This window comes from Lygodium microphyllum, chromosome 21, assembly GCF_053477565.2.
Source record: "Lygodium microphyllum isolate KBCC chromosome 21, Lygodium_microphyllum_v1.1.10, whole genome shotgun sequence".
Lineage (NCBI taxonomy): Eukaryota > Viridiplantae > Streptophyta > Polypodiopsida > Schizaeales > Lygodiaceae > Lygodium > Lygodium microphyllum.
In genome coordinates, this window is record NC_141155.1 from 88,716,908 (window position 1) to 88,732,022 (window position 15,115).

The following is a 15,115-nucleotide window of genomic DNA, read 5'->3' on the forward strand; positions in this document are numbered from 1 at the left end:
TATCAATAGTTATACTAACTATTGATACTTCATTCACATTTTAAGTAGTAAAAAATAATTATTTATTAAGTATCAATAGATCTATTACTAATTTACTTATGATGGATTGCTATAAAAATCAAGTAAATACTCCCAATTGGGTTTAATCAAAGAGCTTGAACATATTTATAGCTAATACTCAACCTTTTTGCATCCTATGACATGTGAAGAGAATTGTTTTTATATTATTCATTCAAGACAAGGGAATGAGACAATGAGATGTAGTCCCCAATTGACAGAGGTAGATGTGTGAGTTTCTATCTATCGAAAGTTCAAGTCCTCCCAACTACTATGTGACGGTTTGGCATCGATCGATGAGAATCCAGCATAATAAATACTTGCCATTCGAGACATTTTTAGAAAAAATACAAGGAAAAGGTAAAAATGTACCCATAATTGCAATCGATGAGCTTTGACATACATACGCTCAAAATATGTGTATTCTATGAGGTGAAGAGAATTATTTTCATGTTCTTCATTCAAGACAGGGACATGATAGGATTCCATCCAACATTAACTGTACTTCAATGATTGCATGTAGAAGATTTGAGGTTTTCTCTCATATGGATTAAATTGAGTAACAAGTTGAGTAAATTTTATATTTCTAGACATACACAAGATATTTATATTTTCACAAAAGAATGTGTTGTAGTAAGGTGATGCAAAGTGACATCAAAATTAAGCAATGGTGGATGTTCTACAAATAATAGTTTCATCAATTTTGTTCATTGACCGTGACGCAAGGCAATGTGAGGTTGATATCAAAATTGATCAATGGTTGTTCTACGAATTTGTCAATCCATATGGGTGGTTGAATTTTGAGTAGATTTCAACTCGTACTTTGACCTTTTGAGTCCAACAATGGTTCCCTTAGTTCATCTATTTCCTCTTTGACTGACAAATACAAGAGCATGAAATTAGAGAAGTGCATATATGATTTACCAAAACATAATAGAAACTTGATATATATAGCCACAACAAAATGTTATGTTGACAATAAGATCTTCAATTCAATTCAATTTCTTCAAATGGAGAAAAATGATGGTTTCTAGCATAAGTAGTACCACAAAGTTGGTACATTAACCTCCATCTTTCTAATGAAAGACTAAACAACAAAGTTCTATAGAGGAAGACTCTAAGACTCTAGCTTCTAATATAATGCAGTGTTGTATATCAAATGACCTACTATGAGCTACACTATAAGAAAGTTGGTTATATTTTCATGCAACTTTTAGTATAAAAAACCATTTTTAGAAACTAGACAAGGTACATAAAGCCCAACAATGTGCAATTCCATAGACTTGTCTCATGCCATAGTTAACAAATGTCTATTCTTGACTATGTTGATGGGATGCCCATTATTTCATGTCACATGGGAGTTTTCAAGGATAACTTCCATTTATTTTGTTTAAGCCTCAATTTTATATATGTTATGAATGAAAAATAACAAATAAAATGTTAAACAATATAAGTAATTTGTCACATCTAATTTTTAAAATGTTTTGATAGGCAATTTAGCAAATAAAGGCATAACAATCATCAAACTTAGGCCTTGGTCTAATTTTTAAAATGTTTTGATAGGCAATTTAGCCAATAAAGGCATAACAATCATCAAACTTAGGCCTTGGTTTTGTACATCACAACAAGCTTTTGAACATGATTTTATAGAAGACATTGCATGATACATCTAGAGAGTGATTGATAGCCTTTATTATTATGATATTATCTAAAGCTTATTTTGTAATAGCATAATGTGATATCACTCTAACTTGATCCTACTCCTTTTAGGATTGCATTCCATGTACACCCTCTTATTTTGAACTTCCCTCTTTCTTATGATCCATATCTTAGCTTTAGTTTTGAGCATTGATTTAAATCATCTTCAAAATTGAGCTTTATGAGCAAAAACAATAAAGTAGAACTTGGATATGGTTCTTCTTTTGTTCAAAAAATTGAGCCAAAACTTTGTGGATATTTAGAGACCATGAAGGCACAAAAGGAATATTTGTATCAGTGTGAAGAGGGGAGCCTAATGCCCATGGGAGAAACATATGGCATATACATGTGTATCAATGTAGTGAGAAACTTGTTGTTCAACCTAAGTATTGTAAGGGAGCCAAATGAGATTGGCTTGTATGGCTCAAAGAAAGTTTATGTATGAAAGAAGCTTAAGTGGAAGCATTGATGAAAGGAGATTATATGTCACACTTATTTCTATCATGAACCAAACCCGAACACTGGGTAACTTAGTGGGTAGCCTAGTTGTTTAAGGATCCTAGGGAATGTCCCCCAAAAGGAGAATTCTATCAAATTTATAGTCACAAGTGCTTTGTTTACTAAAGTATCTTCCTTTTGTTATATTAAAGATTGTTTGCCCTAACAAAACCGAAAATAAGCCAAGTAATTGTTTATGGAGGTTTGGTTTTTTCTATAAAAGGAAAGAGGTTTGGTTTGTTTCTATAAAAGGAAAGAGAAAAACTGCCCAAGAAAATATGAAAGGGATCGGAGAGTGTACCTTCTGCAATCTCGTTGCTAGATGGAGATGCATCGTTCTCGTCTTCGCAGACGAGGTCATGTGCAGCATCGTATGAGGCATGGAGGCCGAACAGGAAGTAATAGACAAGCAGGAAGGCGGTCCAGACAGCAAACCGGATGAAGGAAGCCCCATCCAAGGAGCCCAGCAGGAACGTATTCGCAAGAATAGACAGAGAGGGAAACCATGGCACAAAGGGCACACCCCAGAAGCTAGGGTTTCTTGCCTTGGGCAGCAGGACCGCTATCCCTAGCGTCCCCAGGAACCACAGCGGCAGCGACACCGCATACCCCACCCACCCTGCCGCCGCCGCCCAGTACCCTGCCGTTGCCACCGACGACACCACTATCACCAGCACAAACCCTATCAGCAGCTGCTGATGCTTCCTTGTGGTCTGCCCCTTCACATAATAGCGCCTCACCAGCAGCGACACCGCCACCAGTATGAACACAAACAAGGTGCTTATCGACAGCAGATTTGACAGCACATCCAGGCTCGTGAAGAAGGCGATCACTGCGCTCGACAGTGCTGCCACTGCTGTGGCGTTCACTGGCGTGCCCGTCCGCGCACTCACATACCCAAACCATGGGGGTATCATGTGCGTCCTGGCTATGTGGGTCAAATACCTGGCTTGCCCCACCATCCCCACCAACAGCACCGTTGTCATGCTCTTCAGAGCCCCCAGTGCCACCACATATTGGGCCCAGCTCCATCCCGCCACATCCTGGAATGCCGATGAGAAGGGAGCATTTGGGTCAATGTCTGTGTAATTCTGCAGCAAACACAGAGTAACAGCCATAAGACAGTACACCAGTGTCACCACAGACATCGATACAAGCAGGCCAATGGGGATGTCCCTCTTGGGGTTCTTGGTCTCCTCTGCCATTGTTGAGACTGTGTCAAAGCCGAGGTAGGCGAAGAAGAGCACGGATGCCCCTCGGAACACACCTCGCACTCCAAAAGGCATGAAAGGGGTGTAGTTGGAGGGGGTGGCATTGACAAGCCCTGCTACAATGATGAAGGCTATGATAAGCATGGTGATGGCTGATGCTATCCAGTTGAGGGTGGATGCCCCTTTGGTGCTGAGGCTTGCCACTACACCTGCCAGGATCATGACCACCACTGCAATTGGGTCTAGGAGATTGAAGTTCTCTGCCAGGTTTGTGTGGATGCGGAAGTCGTCGGGCTCGAAGCTCAACAGGGTTGCAAAGTAGGAGGTCCATGACCTGCCCAAAGCTGCTGCCCCTATGAGACCCTCTAAGAAGATGTTCCCTGCTGCAATGAAAGCCACAAAGTCCCCCAGCTCGACTCTCAAGTACGCAAATGATCCACCTGCAGCATACAGAAGAACAAGCAGCCATTAAATCATGTAGAGGAGATTGTATAAGAACATGCTACATAGATTGGCAGCATCAACGAAATGTACAAAGCTATGAAAGTGCACTAGATACTCCCTTCTCGTTCATATTAGGCCCTAGAATATGGTGTACTAAAACCCAATCATTCCCTTACATTTTGGAGTTTCACGCTCTCTCCTCCATTGTGTAAGGATAAGACACAATGCCTGTGAATAGCTAGGGTTTGAACCACACTAACCAAGCTACCCCATTGCTTTAGAGTACAAGTAGGGGAAGGCTAGCCGCTCGCAGCTTATATTTGTCATGGCTTGTAGTGTGTAAGATTCTAAAACCTTCTTTTTTAGGAGGTTTAAGTAATATTTGCCGTATACTATCTAAAATTAAAAAGTCTTTTGAGCAAAGTGTCACAATTTCATGACAATCAGATGGTTGAGGCTTAAGGCTACATCTAGGGACCTCTTTCCAAACGTTCCCAAACAGATTGAGTGCTCACTAGGTGTCTTGATAAGCTTGGTTGGTATGCCTGAGATCATTGTCATATATGTAGAAGTTAATTTCCAAGGCATTAACTTTTAAGTTGACCAATGGAAAAATGCTAAATAGTTCCTAAAAGATTTGCATGTGAGTCAATATTGAACCTTTTTGGACTATGCTTTCTCATGTGACCCATCCTAGTACCCACTTCACCATCTAATTACATGCCTAAAGCCTTGCAAATACCATGAGTACGTGAAAGGGTTCCCAACCAAATTGTTGCAACAAAACCTGAAGAGAACAAGTCCTAAGAGGTTGTGGTTAAGTCTTCAATGTGAAAGGAGGGATTTTTTATTTAAATGGGGTGGGATCAACCCTTGATTCTCACACTATCTAATGTGTGTGGATCTTACCCTATTTTAGGAGGATTGCACTTGCATCACTAATATCATTTAAATTGTGTACTAATATCAATCCAAGGTGTGGTTCATATATAGTCTTGTTTGGGACAAAAAGTATGCACTTCTCAACTTCTAAAGTAGGCACATTATCTATCTTTGCATCAAAACCTTCTAAAACAAACAATCTATTGGATTTCATAGCAATGCCATTATCTTTAATTTCTCTTCTTCTCCATCATTAGTGCACTTAATGAAGTCCTTATCCTTGTGATGGTTCCAATATAGGGTTAGTGAGCACCATTCAAGTATTGTTGATTATTCTCCACATTCTTTTGCCAAAAGTGATGGCAATATTGATTTTAAGGAATGGAAAAGTAATTTTATTTATGATAGACTTCTACAGTATTGATGGGGTTTGCTTGACCATATAATGTTGATGAGGTTGGTTTGATTGCTATGATATTGATGGGGTTCAATGATAGACTACTATAACATTGATGGGGTTTGCTTGACCATAAAATGCTGATGAGGTTGATTTGATTGCTATGATATTGACGGGGTTTAAGTGATGTAATGTTTTTAATGGCTATATATAGATAAATATATTCCATGTGTATAACATCATTGGTTAAAAGGTTAGGGCCTATAAATTCATTGATGTACATATTCTCACAAAGTCAAAGTAGGGTAAGAGTATGTAGACTTTTAGGAGCTTTGAGAAATATCAATGATTCTATGTAGTTTCCACATGCAAACAATTTGAAACGAAAGACATTCAACAGAGACACTTTGGAAATATACTAGAATTAAATATTTCATGTGGGTCCTCATTGAACGCTTGTACACATACCTCAAGCATGCCCCACATATGAATTTCAACATGAAGAAGATGGCTCAACTAGCATCAAATGACAAGTTTTGTGTATCTATTGAAGACAGCTCAACTAAGGCATCAAATGACAAGTTTTGAATATTTATTGAAGACTGCTCAACTAAGGCATCAAATGATGAGTTTTGATCATCTATTTTGAAATGACAAAAATTTTAACACATAAGACCTCTCTAAAATATAAATGATAGAAAACTTGCACAATGATAGTATTCAAAGAGAAGGCATGTGTACTATCGTAAGCCTTCTCTTAGAGGTACGAAAGTCCAATGCTTGAACAAAATTTCACACACATCAAACATCAATATTGTGTATTTTCTCCTTCAAGAAATTGCTAAGTTTAAGTTTTGCATCTTTAACTATCTTAATTTGAGTAGCTTAGATACTTCACAAATTGAAGGCATCAAGTTAGGATTCGATGGTGTTGTTACCTAGAGATGTACAATATGAAAGGATTGTGTGCTATGTAGTGGCAATATAGAACATGATTTTTCTCGTAAATTATTTAACTGTAAGAAGAAGAGATATTCACAATGTAGAAGGATGGTATTATAGGCGGCAAGTGTATTATTGCAACCTTGTTTTGCAGGTATAAAATTTGAAATTGGAATGAAATTCTATGCCCATGAAACATCAATATTGTGTTCTTTTTCCTTCAAGAAATCGTTAAGTTTCAAATTTTAAATCTTGAAATGTCTTAGTCATGAGAGATTTTACAACTTAAAAGGCATTGGAGTTCCTTAGTCTAGGTAGACTAGAGATTTTACAGCTTAAAGGCATCTTGTTAGACGCAGATCATGTTGTCCACTAGAGATGTGCAACATCAATATACAAAATGGCTTTCCTTGTGAAGGATTACATTTTGAGAATGAGTGATTTTTAGTTTCTTATATGTTTTGGAGTTGCCCATCAATCAATCATTTGAGAGGATCGTGTTAGGACAAGACAATAAATTCATACCATAAGTGAGCAAAACAAGTTGTAGAAGTATACACAGTCTAGAGTGTTGTTCTTTGTTGATTGAGAGAGCATGCACTATACACATTCTAGAGTATAATTCTTTATTGCTCATGGAACTTATGTCTTTGCTAGAGAGAATAAGCAATAAAACTCGTTCAATTCCATTATTAGTCCATGAAGAATACTTTGCCCGGTCCAAGGTAGCTTTCAAACTTGTCTTCGAAAACAAAAAAAAATCAAATTTGTAGCCGTGTACGCATTCTAAAGTGTTAATCTTTGCCACATGTTGATAGTGACATTTTTTTGTTTCATGTTGATATCTAATCACTTCTTTAACTTCTTCACAAAACCCAATGTGCACAATTAGTAAGGCATAATTTGAGGTTTCCTTTAAAGGTTGATTATTATGATTTTTAGTTGGTGATAGCTACATTACAAGTAATAGATTTTTAGTTGGTGATAGCTACATTACAAGTGAGAGTTGATGTGAGCATAAATGTAGGTAGTTCTGAACTTGGACACGTGTGTGCCTTGAAAACCAATTAGCTTTATATGGATGAAATTGTCCTTGCCTAGTACCTTATTTTCAATGAACCGCTCATTTGAAAGCAAAGTTCAAACATTAAAGTAGCATATAGTATAGAACCCATGTGCTCTCCCTCAATCATTAAAGCAGCATATAGTACAGAACCTATGTGCTTAGTTCAACTTTGAGAAGCAAGATGTGCTCTCCCTCAATCAATCATCTTCACACAAATGTGATACTATACCTTAACTTCAACCATAGAAAGCATTTAGTGTACTTAAAGTTTGATTTTGCAATGCAATAAAACAATAGAGCCCAATATTGAGTCACTTATATCCACACATGCACATGTTCATACACATGAAAGTAGCTATTATATCTTAATTAAATAGAGAAGTTTGATAAACCTAAAAATAAGGTAGTTTATGCACATTGAAATTAGATTGTGATGAGACATTGATGCATTGGGACATTGTCTATGCAACAAAGATCTTCGTATGACTCTCTCTCTCTCTCTCTCTCTCTCTCTCTCTCTCTCTCTCTCTCTCTCTCTCTCTCTCTCTCTCTCTCTCTTTATGCACATTGAGATTAGATTGTAATAAGACATTGATGTATTGGGATATTGTCTATGCAGCAAAGATCTTTGTATGACTCTCTCTCTCTCTCTCTCTCTCTCTCTCTCTCTCTCTCTCTCTCTCTCTCTCTCTCTCTCTCTCTCTCTCTCTTTGCGTGTGTAAGGGAGGGCATCTCTACTCTTGAGTATTGGGACATGGTCTATGCAGCAAAGATCTTTGTATGACTCTCTCTCTCTCTCTCTCTCTCTCTCTCTCTCTCTCTCTCTCTCTCTCTCTCTCTCTCTCTCTCTCTCTCTCTCTCTCTCTCTCTCTATGCACATTGAGATTAGATTGTAATAAGACATTGATGTATTGGGACATTGTCTATGCACCAAAGATCTTTGTATGACTCTCTCTCTCTCTCTCTCTCTCTCTCTCTCTCTCTCTCTCTCTCTCTCTCTCTCTCTCTCTCTCTCTCTCTCTCTCTCTCTCTCTCTCTCTCTCTCTCTCTCTCTCTCTCTCTCTCTCTCTCTCTCTCTCTGCGTGTGTAAGGGAGGGCATCTCTACTCTTGAGTTATCCATACACTCCATGCTAGGGCCTTATGATGGATTCCACAAATTAGCAAAGAATGGCCAAAACACGTTTTGGTAGGTGGAGTGTAAATATCAATTGACATATACCCTCTCACCATTTTGACGTAAGTTAGTTGTCCATTGCTGCAGTAAGAGATTAACTTTATTTGAAGAGATGTGTGTCCACACCTTCTATAATCCATGTTTCAATGTCTATGGGGGTATAAAAGTTTCCAAGACTCTGTTATCCTCAATAAGATGTTACTCCTAGGTTATTCCACATTCCTAGCTATTTTGCACACCGCTAAAGCATTTTCCCAAGGACATCTTCCTTGAGATGACCACAAGCTACCTTCCTTGAGATGATTGAAAGTGATGCTAACCTACTCGAGTTTCTTCAAGAGACCTAATTCGCTTATGAGTGCTTACACAAGGACGAAGACTAAACGATTATTGTTCCCAACAATCTTTCTACCAATGCAAGCCTTTACACCCTTGGCATATGTGGATCAACAAAGATAGGGAGCCAACCTTCCTTGAAAGCTGAAGTTGATCCATATGCATATGTTTAGTGCATTATCACCTTCCACTACACATTCCCAGCTACAATCCATCATGAGAGATTTCCATGCTTTAATTAGATCTTAAGCACCATTGGATACCTTGATTAAAGGAGTAATTGGTTGCCAAAAAAATGATGTCAAATGATTTGAGGCCATCCCACATGCCATTCAAAATGCAAGCACATTTACGATGCAATATCTCAATAGCATTACCCATGTCTGTACTTATTCAATTCTCGTTAGTCAAGAGAACACTAATCAAGACGGTTATTACTACAAATCCTCTAGACCCAGTCCCCCTTCATCCTTGTGCAAGGTAATGCCTTGGCAAGATACACTAGCCAACCTCCTTTGATCATTGACAACCCAAAAAGGACTTGACTAACTCGCTAATTCACTCATTTGCATTCTTAAGAGAATGAATAGACATTGTTGTATTATGGGCAATGGTTAGAAATACTATGGCCTCTTTCCCAACCAATTGCAGGGGGTGCAATCTAAATTTCTTAACTTTGGTTGAAAGCTTGTTGCATGCCCACTCAAGCCTTTGGTTGGTTGTGACGCCCATTCTTAATTGGCACTTAGATATCTAAACACCTCCCCAAAACCCATGATTTTGAATGCAGAGCTACTTAATTATAGTAGCTCATCCAATTGTATTTAACTAATACCAATTGGATATTTTAAATGTTGAACTTGGAGCCGGCAAAAAAACTTTGGTTGAAACCAAACCAAGTTAGGGTTCTCATTTGCAATAAATTGGCTGTGGTGTTTGTATTTCTTAGGAAGAACCGGACCTTTGATGCTATCCTCAATTTTTGTTGATCACCCTCAATAATGGTTCAATCATCACAAGAGAGAAAACAAAAAGAGCAAGTTCATCCTTGGTAGCTAGGCCTTTTCAACTCAAACCAAGAGGTGAGAACCCCATTAATGAAATATCCTTGAAGAGGCATTACTAAACAATACAGTGAGCATGGCATAAAGATTCTATTCAAACCCCATTCATCGAACCACTTTAGTGTTGAAGCTCCAACTTACACAATCATAAGCCTTGATGAAATTCATATTGGTATGTGTGTACTTCTCCCTACTAGGCTTGACACAAAGTCCATTACCATCGCTAGATTCATAATAGCAGCCAAACCCTTTCCCATTACCTTGTATGCCGATTTGAGCATCATGAGAGGCCTTCAAGATCTAGGAGATGTCTCATAGCATTCTTGGAATTTAGCTTGAGTAGCCCTTCATTGACTCAAGGTTGGACCATTCCATTTTTAAAACATGCATTAAGTTGCATAAATCATTAGCACAATAGCTCCAAAACTCTCGAAATGAACTCAACTAGGAGACTATTAGCCCTAAAACTTAACCTCCTTCCATTAAGAAGACACCAAGCTTCACTTCCTCAATAGAGTACGACCTGTCAAGAAGTAGCCTCAACCATATTGGTAGCAAAAAATCAACTAATCATAGAGAGCCAATACAATAGCTTTCATGTTCTTCTTCCTACACATCATCTAGCCCAACAATGGCTGTGAAGTAACTGTAAAAAACATATGCAATCTCTTCATTGTCATCCTCGCCACTCAATTGGCATCTTCCACTACAACAATTGTCTCCTCTTCCTCTTAGCTTTTAGTTGCACTTTGGGGCCTCCACACCTATGAGCCATCTAAACTTGAATGAAACTTGGATGATGGCTTTTAGAACTCCAACCCTCCTCTTGTAATGTCTTGGCCCAATTCTTCCTAATTAACCAGCCAATGGCTTGCTCTTCAAAAAATGATGTATTTAGTTTAAAGAATGAGGGCTAGGGGAGTGGGGGGAAAGGGGGACTTCTTTGCTTGTCTCATCTAATTAAAATCTTGAAGGAAAATAACAATGGATAGTGGTTTGATGCTACATATAAGAGTAATTGACCATCCATCTTGTGTCATGTAGAATAAATAAAGCCAAGTCCCCCTCCAAGTCAAGTCATTATGTCGATTGTGTCAAGTATATCCAAGTGTGAAGGCCAATTCTATGCCAAGTGACAAGGTTCATCATAGAGCCTACACCCCTTCCCATGTAGTCAATATCCATAAGTCATCATATTCCAATCCCCAAAGAGAATTGTGATCTTTGCTTGGAACCCTTGTTCCAACAATTGCTTCCATCCCTTCTTCCAACCATCTCCATCTTTTGGTTGTTTTGAGCAAAGGCATTCAAGGCATAGATCATGACCAATGTAATCTTTGCTTCATTACATGTGATCTAGATCACAATGTTATTTCTACCTACCCTATAATGCCAAAATTGTGTCGCCTTAAGTTCTTCCTTGAGAAGCATCATAGAGCCATCTCTCCTTGCCCTTGCACCCTAAAATGCCATAAAAGCCCTAAAGCCTACTAATGTCGAACTGCCCTCCTCAATCCAAATCTAGCACCCTAAAATGCCATAAAATCCCTAAAGCCTACTAATGTCAAACTTGCCCTCCTCAATCCAAATCTAGCACCTTAAAATGTCATAAAAGCCCTAAAGCCTATTAATGTCAAACTTGCCATCCTCAATCTAGATCTCTTGCTAGACCAATGACATCCACCTTGCATTCCTTCAAGAAATCGATATGCTTTTTTAGTACGCAAATGTCCTAAACGTTCCAAGACAACATTATAATTTTGGTCAATCGTATCATAAACGCTTTCTCCTATAGCATCGCATAGAGATTGCAATCCAAAGATGGATTCTAGGAAAGATTTTAGAGGGAAATTTGACTTACCCTTCCCTCCACCAGTATCATGCTTCCCTTCTCCAACATAATATTGTCCTTATTACAATTGACTTCCTTCTCTACAACCACTTCTTAAGGTTTCTTACTAGCAAGGTCATCTCCTTTAGCTTTTTCCCAACCTTAACAAACCATCTACACCTTCATTCAAATTGCCCTTAGTTTGCTACTTCCTTTCTACACTGGCCATTCACTTCTCCATCTTCAAGCTCTAAGGTGTTCTATTTGATAGCCTTAGCCTCTCCAATGGAAACGTATGCATAGTTCAATGACCATCCTTAGGTGCCACATAGCCCTTACTATTACTAAGTTGACTTTCTCCATATATCCCATTGCTTAAACAAAAATGACATTGACTACTACAAGTGACTTTGATTCTTTAAAGAACCAAGGATGGACTTTCCCTTGAGTTGATTAGGTGAAACTCTTTGATTCAAAAAATCACTCAAAGTGAATGCTTAATAACTAATCAATGATTCTTTAATAAAACATCCTTGGCCCTTTCTAAAGGTGCCACCCAATTGAAATAGTTTGTGACGTTCCTAGTAACGAGCTAAATCAAGCAAAGTGGATGCTTAATAACTAATAATTGATTCTTTGACAAAACATCCTTGGCCCTTTCTAAAGGTGCCACCCAATTGAAATAGCTTATGATGGTCCTAGTAACAAGCTAAATCAAGCAAAGTGGATGCTTAATAACTAATCATTGATTCTTTGATAAAACATCCTTGGCCTTTCCTAAAGGTGCCACCCAATTTAAATAGCTTGTGATGGTCCTAGTAATGAACTTTCTTCCCTATCCTTAGAGAATTTGCACATCTTCAGGGATCCTTTCAAAAGCTTAAGGATGGCTATTATGGGAAAGAGTGATATTTAGTAGCATGTGAATAGGTTACATCACAATAAAAAGCTCTAGTCTTTGCTTCTTAATCCTTTATAAAGTCATGTGGACCAATGAGATATCACATTTCTCAAGATTTGGGAGAGGTCAATGCCAAAATGTTTGGGATCACAAGAGTCTAAAGTCAAGTGTTTGTTCGGTGCTTATTTAGCTAGCTTCATGGCATGGAGCACAAAGGATTGAAAGTAAAGACGAAATTTTTGATGCCCCATTGTGCCCATCAAACCTACCCAAGGTATGTGCACAATAACTAGTTAGTGAAAAAAAAGTCTAAATAGACATCTCAGGGACCATAAGCTTATAAATGAAGGCCATAAGTGGCTTTGGATTGGTGGACGACAGTTATACAATGTTTTGTGTCAACATGCCCCCTCAATATGACTTATTACTTCATTGTGCCCGTTAGGTGGCCCACTTAGCAATAGTGCTTGTGCTTTTAGTTCAAACACTTGAGATCGCCTACTTTTCATATATCCCTAGTTTGCACACCTAAGATCGCCTACGTTTTATAAATCCCTTTGAAGAGTTTCCCTTGCCTTCTTTTAAAAACTCATTTTTTAATTTTTGATATAACAATGCCCACTTTTCTATCATGCGAAAAGAGAAACGAGATTGCTTGTATGTCCAAACGACATTGCTTGCATGCCTCAGACAAAAGGAGCTTGGTTGTATGTCTCTTAGCTTAGCTTAGAGAGCCCCAACCCAATAGCTTGTTAATGATATTTTCTCATGAAACGAACAAACATGTGAGTTGGTTGCAAACCACTTATTCCCAATCAAGGGTGCCTTTCCCCTATAGGATGAGAAAACTAGTATTCATAAATCAAAAAAATAGCATCATAGACCAAAAACCTATACTAACCTATCTTTTCTTTGAAAACTGCCCGAGGAAATAAAAAAGTTACTTCTAAATAGAAAATAATAAATAGAAAAAAGGACCAAATCATATATGAATGGGTTTCAATTTTGCTTACATGCGATGGATTTGGAGGAGCTGTGAACTTCAGAAGGGAGGATGAAAGGTTTTTACCTGCGACAGGGATCTCGACGGCGAACTCGGTGTAGCAGAAGACGGCGAGCATGGCGGCGACCCCAGCGGCGGCGTAGGAGAGGACGACAGCGGGGCCGGCCTGGTAGCGGGCCTCCTGGCCGGTGAGCACGAAGACGCCGGCGCCGATGACGGCACCGATGGCAAACCAGCCCAGGTCCCACCAGGTGAGGCTCTTGCGCATGGCATGGCGGCTGCGGGCCCGGATGCTCGACAGCTCCTGGGTGGCGTCGGAGCGGGCCACCACCCTCTCGCGCAGCCTCTCGCCCGTGCTCTTCAGCGCCTCCCAGTACGCCCCCGCACTCTGGAACGACGCCTGCGGGAAGAACTTGCCCCCGCCCCCTCCTCTCTTCCTACTTATATTACTGCTACTGCTATTACTACCCATCTTGCCTTTTCCGTTGTGATTAAGTCTGTTACTGCTGCTCTTCCAGCTATGGCGCCGCCTCCACTTCCTAGCTCCACAGGGAGGCTTCCTAGGTGCGACACCTCTTTAGTGAATATATGTTTTGCTGCAGTATATGTTGATTTGCTGCTGTAGCGTGGGCAGTATCCGGCCTAGGAAGCATGGCGACTTGGCGTCTGCTGTGAGAGAGAGAGAGAGAGAGAGAGAGAGAGAGAGGCTTGCTGCTTTCTCAATACTCGACTTCCGGGACCTGTCTATTATGGTCTATTGTGTGCGAGCATGAGAATGAGAGAGAGAGAGAGAGAGAGAGAGAGAGAGAGAGAGAGAGGATTCAATAGCCGCAGTTATGATTGATCGCGGTAGGTTTTCTAAGCCCTGCCATGCAATGGTCGACATTGCTGCGAGAGAGAGAGAGAGAGAGAGAGAGAGAAGGGGGGGAGGGGCGGCGCTGTTCACTGTCTGTGTCCTCTACACGAGAAGCCATACACGCATAAAGCCCGATGCGTGTAATTTTGTGATTCGGCCCTACGATTGATTGACTAGAACGTATGCCCAACGTGACCGGCACCTCTAGCATTGTGCATTTAAGTTACATCCGAGAGAGAGAGAGAGAGAGAGAGAGAGAGTGTGTGTGTGTGTGTGTTTATACGTGTAGTGGTTCGTTCTCTCTGGTTAGCCTACCTTATTCATTTTTATCATTTAAGAGTGCTGCCACACTTATAGTCTCTACTTCCACACTTATAGTCTCTACTTGCATTCTAAAGTAAAAGGTGAGTAGAAATATAGTCGTTGCTCTATGCAAGCTTGACTTATTTGACATGTAAAAGATCCGGTAGGTCTACGCATGACCCCACTCGGGTTTGTGGGGCGCGTTTACTAACCCTCGAAAAGGAAGATACAAGTTACAACCTCTCCATATATTTGGAGTGGGCCATGCCTAAAATTAGAATAGAAAAGAACTATAAGTTGTAAATACACTTGATAAATAACACGTGGATCACCTCCCCATATATTTGGAGTAGTTTGGGGCCTAGGCTTGAAATTAGAATAGAAAAATTTTGACGAGTTGCAATGTGGATTACCTCCCTAATTTTTGGAGTAGGTTGGGCTTGAAACTAGA

The 15,115-nt window shown here is 39.5% G+C and overlaps 1 protein-coding gene across 1 annotated transcript; it reads right to left on the reverse strand.

Annotated features, from left to right (window-relative positions):
- Positions 1 to 554: 554 nt before the first annotated feature.
- Positions 555 to 14,461, reverse strand: LOC148018252 (cationic amino acid transporter 5-like). The gene is made up of 3 exons (XM_087661197.1): positions 13,572 to 14,461; positions 2,555 to 3,904; positions 555 to 933 (listed from the first exon to the last, which is right to left on the reverse strand). Exons 1-3 carry the CDS (start codon positions 13,975 to 13,977, stop codon positions 869 to 871), a joined length of 1,821 nt encoding a protein of 606 aa, XP_087517323.1. The 5' UTR covers positions 13,978 to 14,461; the 3' UTR covers positions 555 to 868.
- Between the last annotated feature and the right edge of the window lie 654 nt (positions 14,462 to 15,115).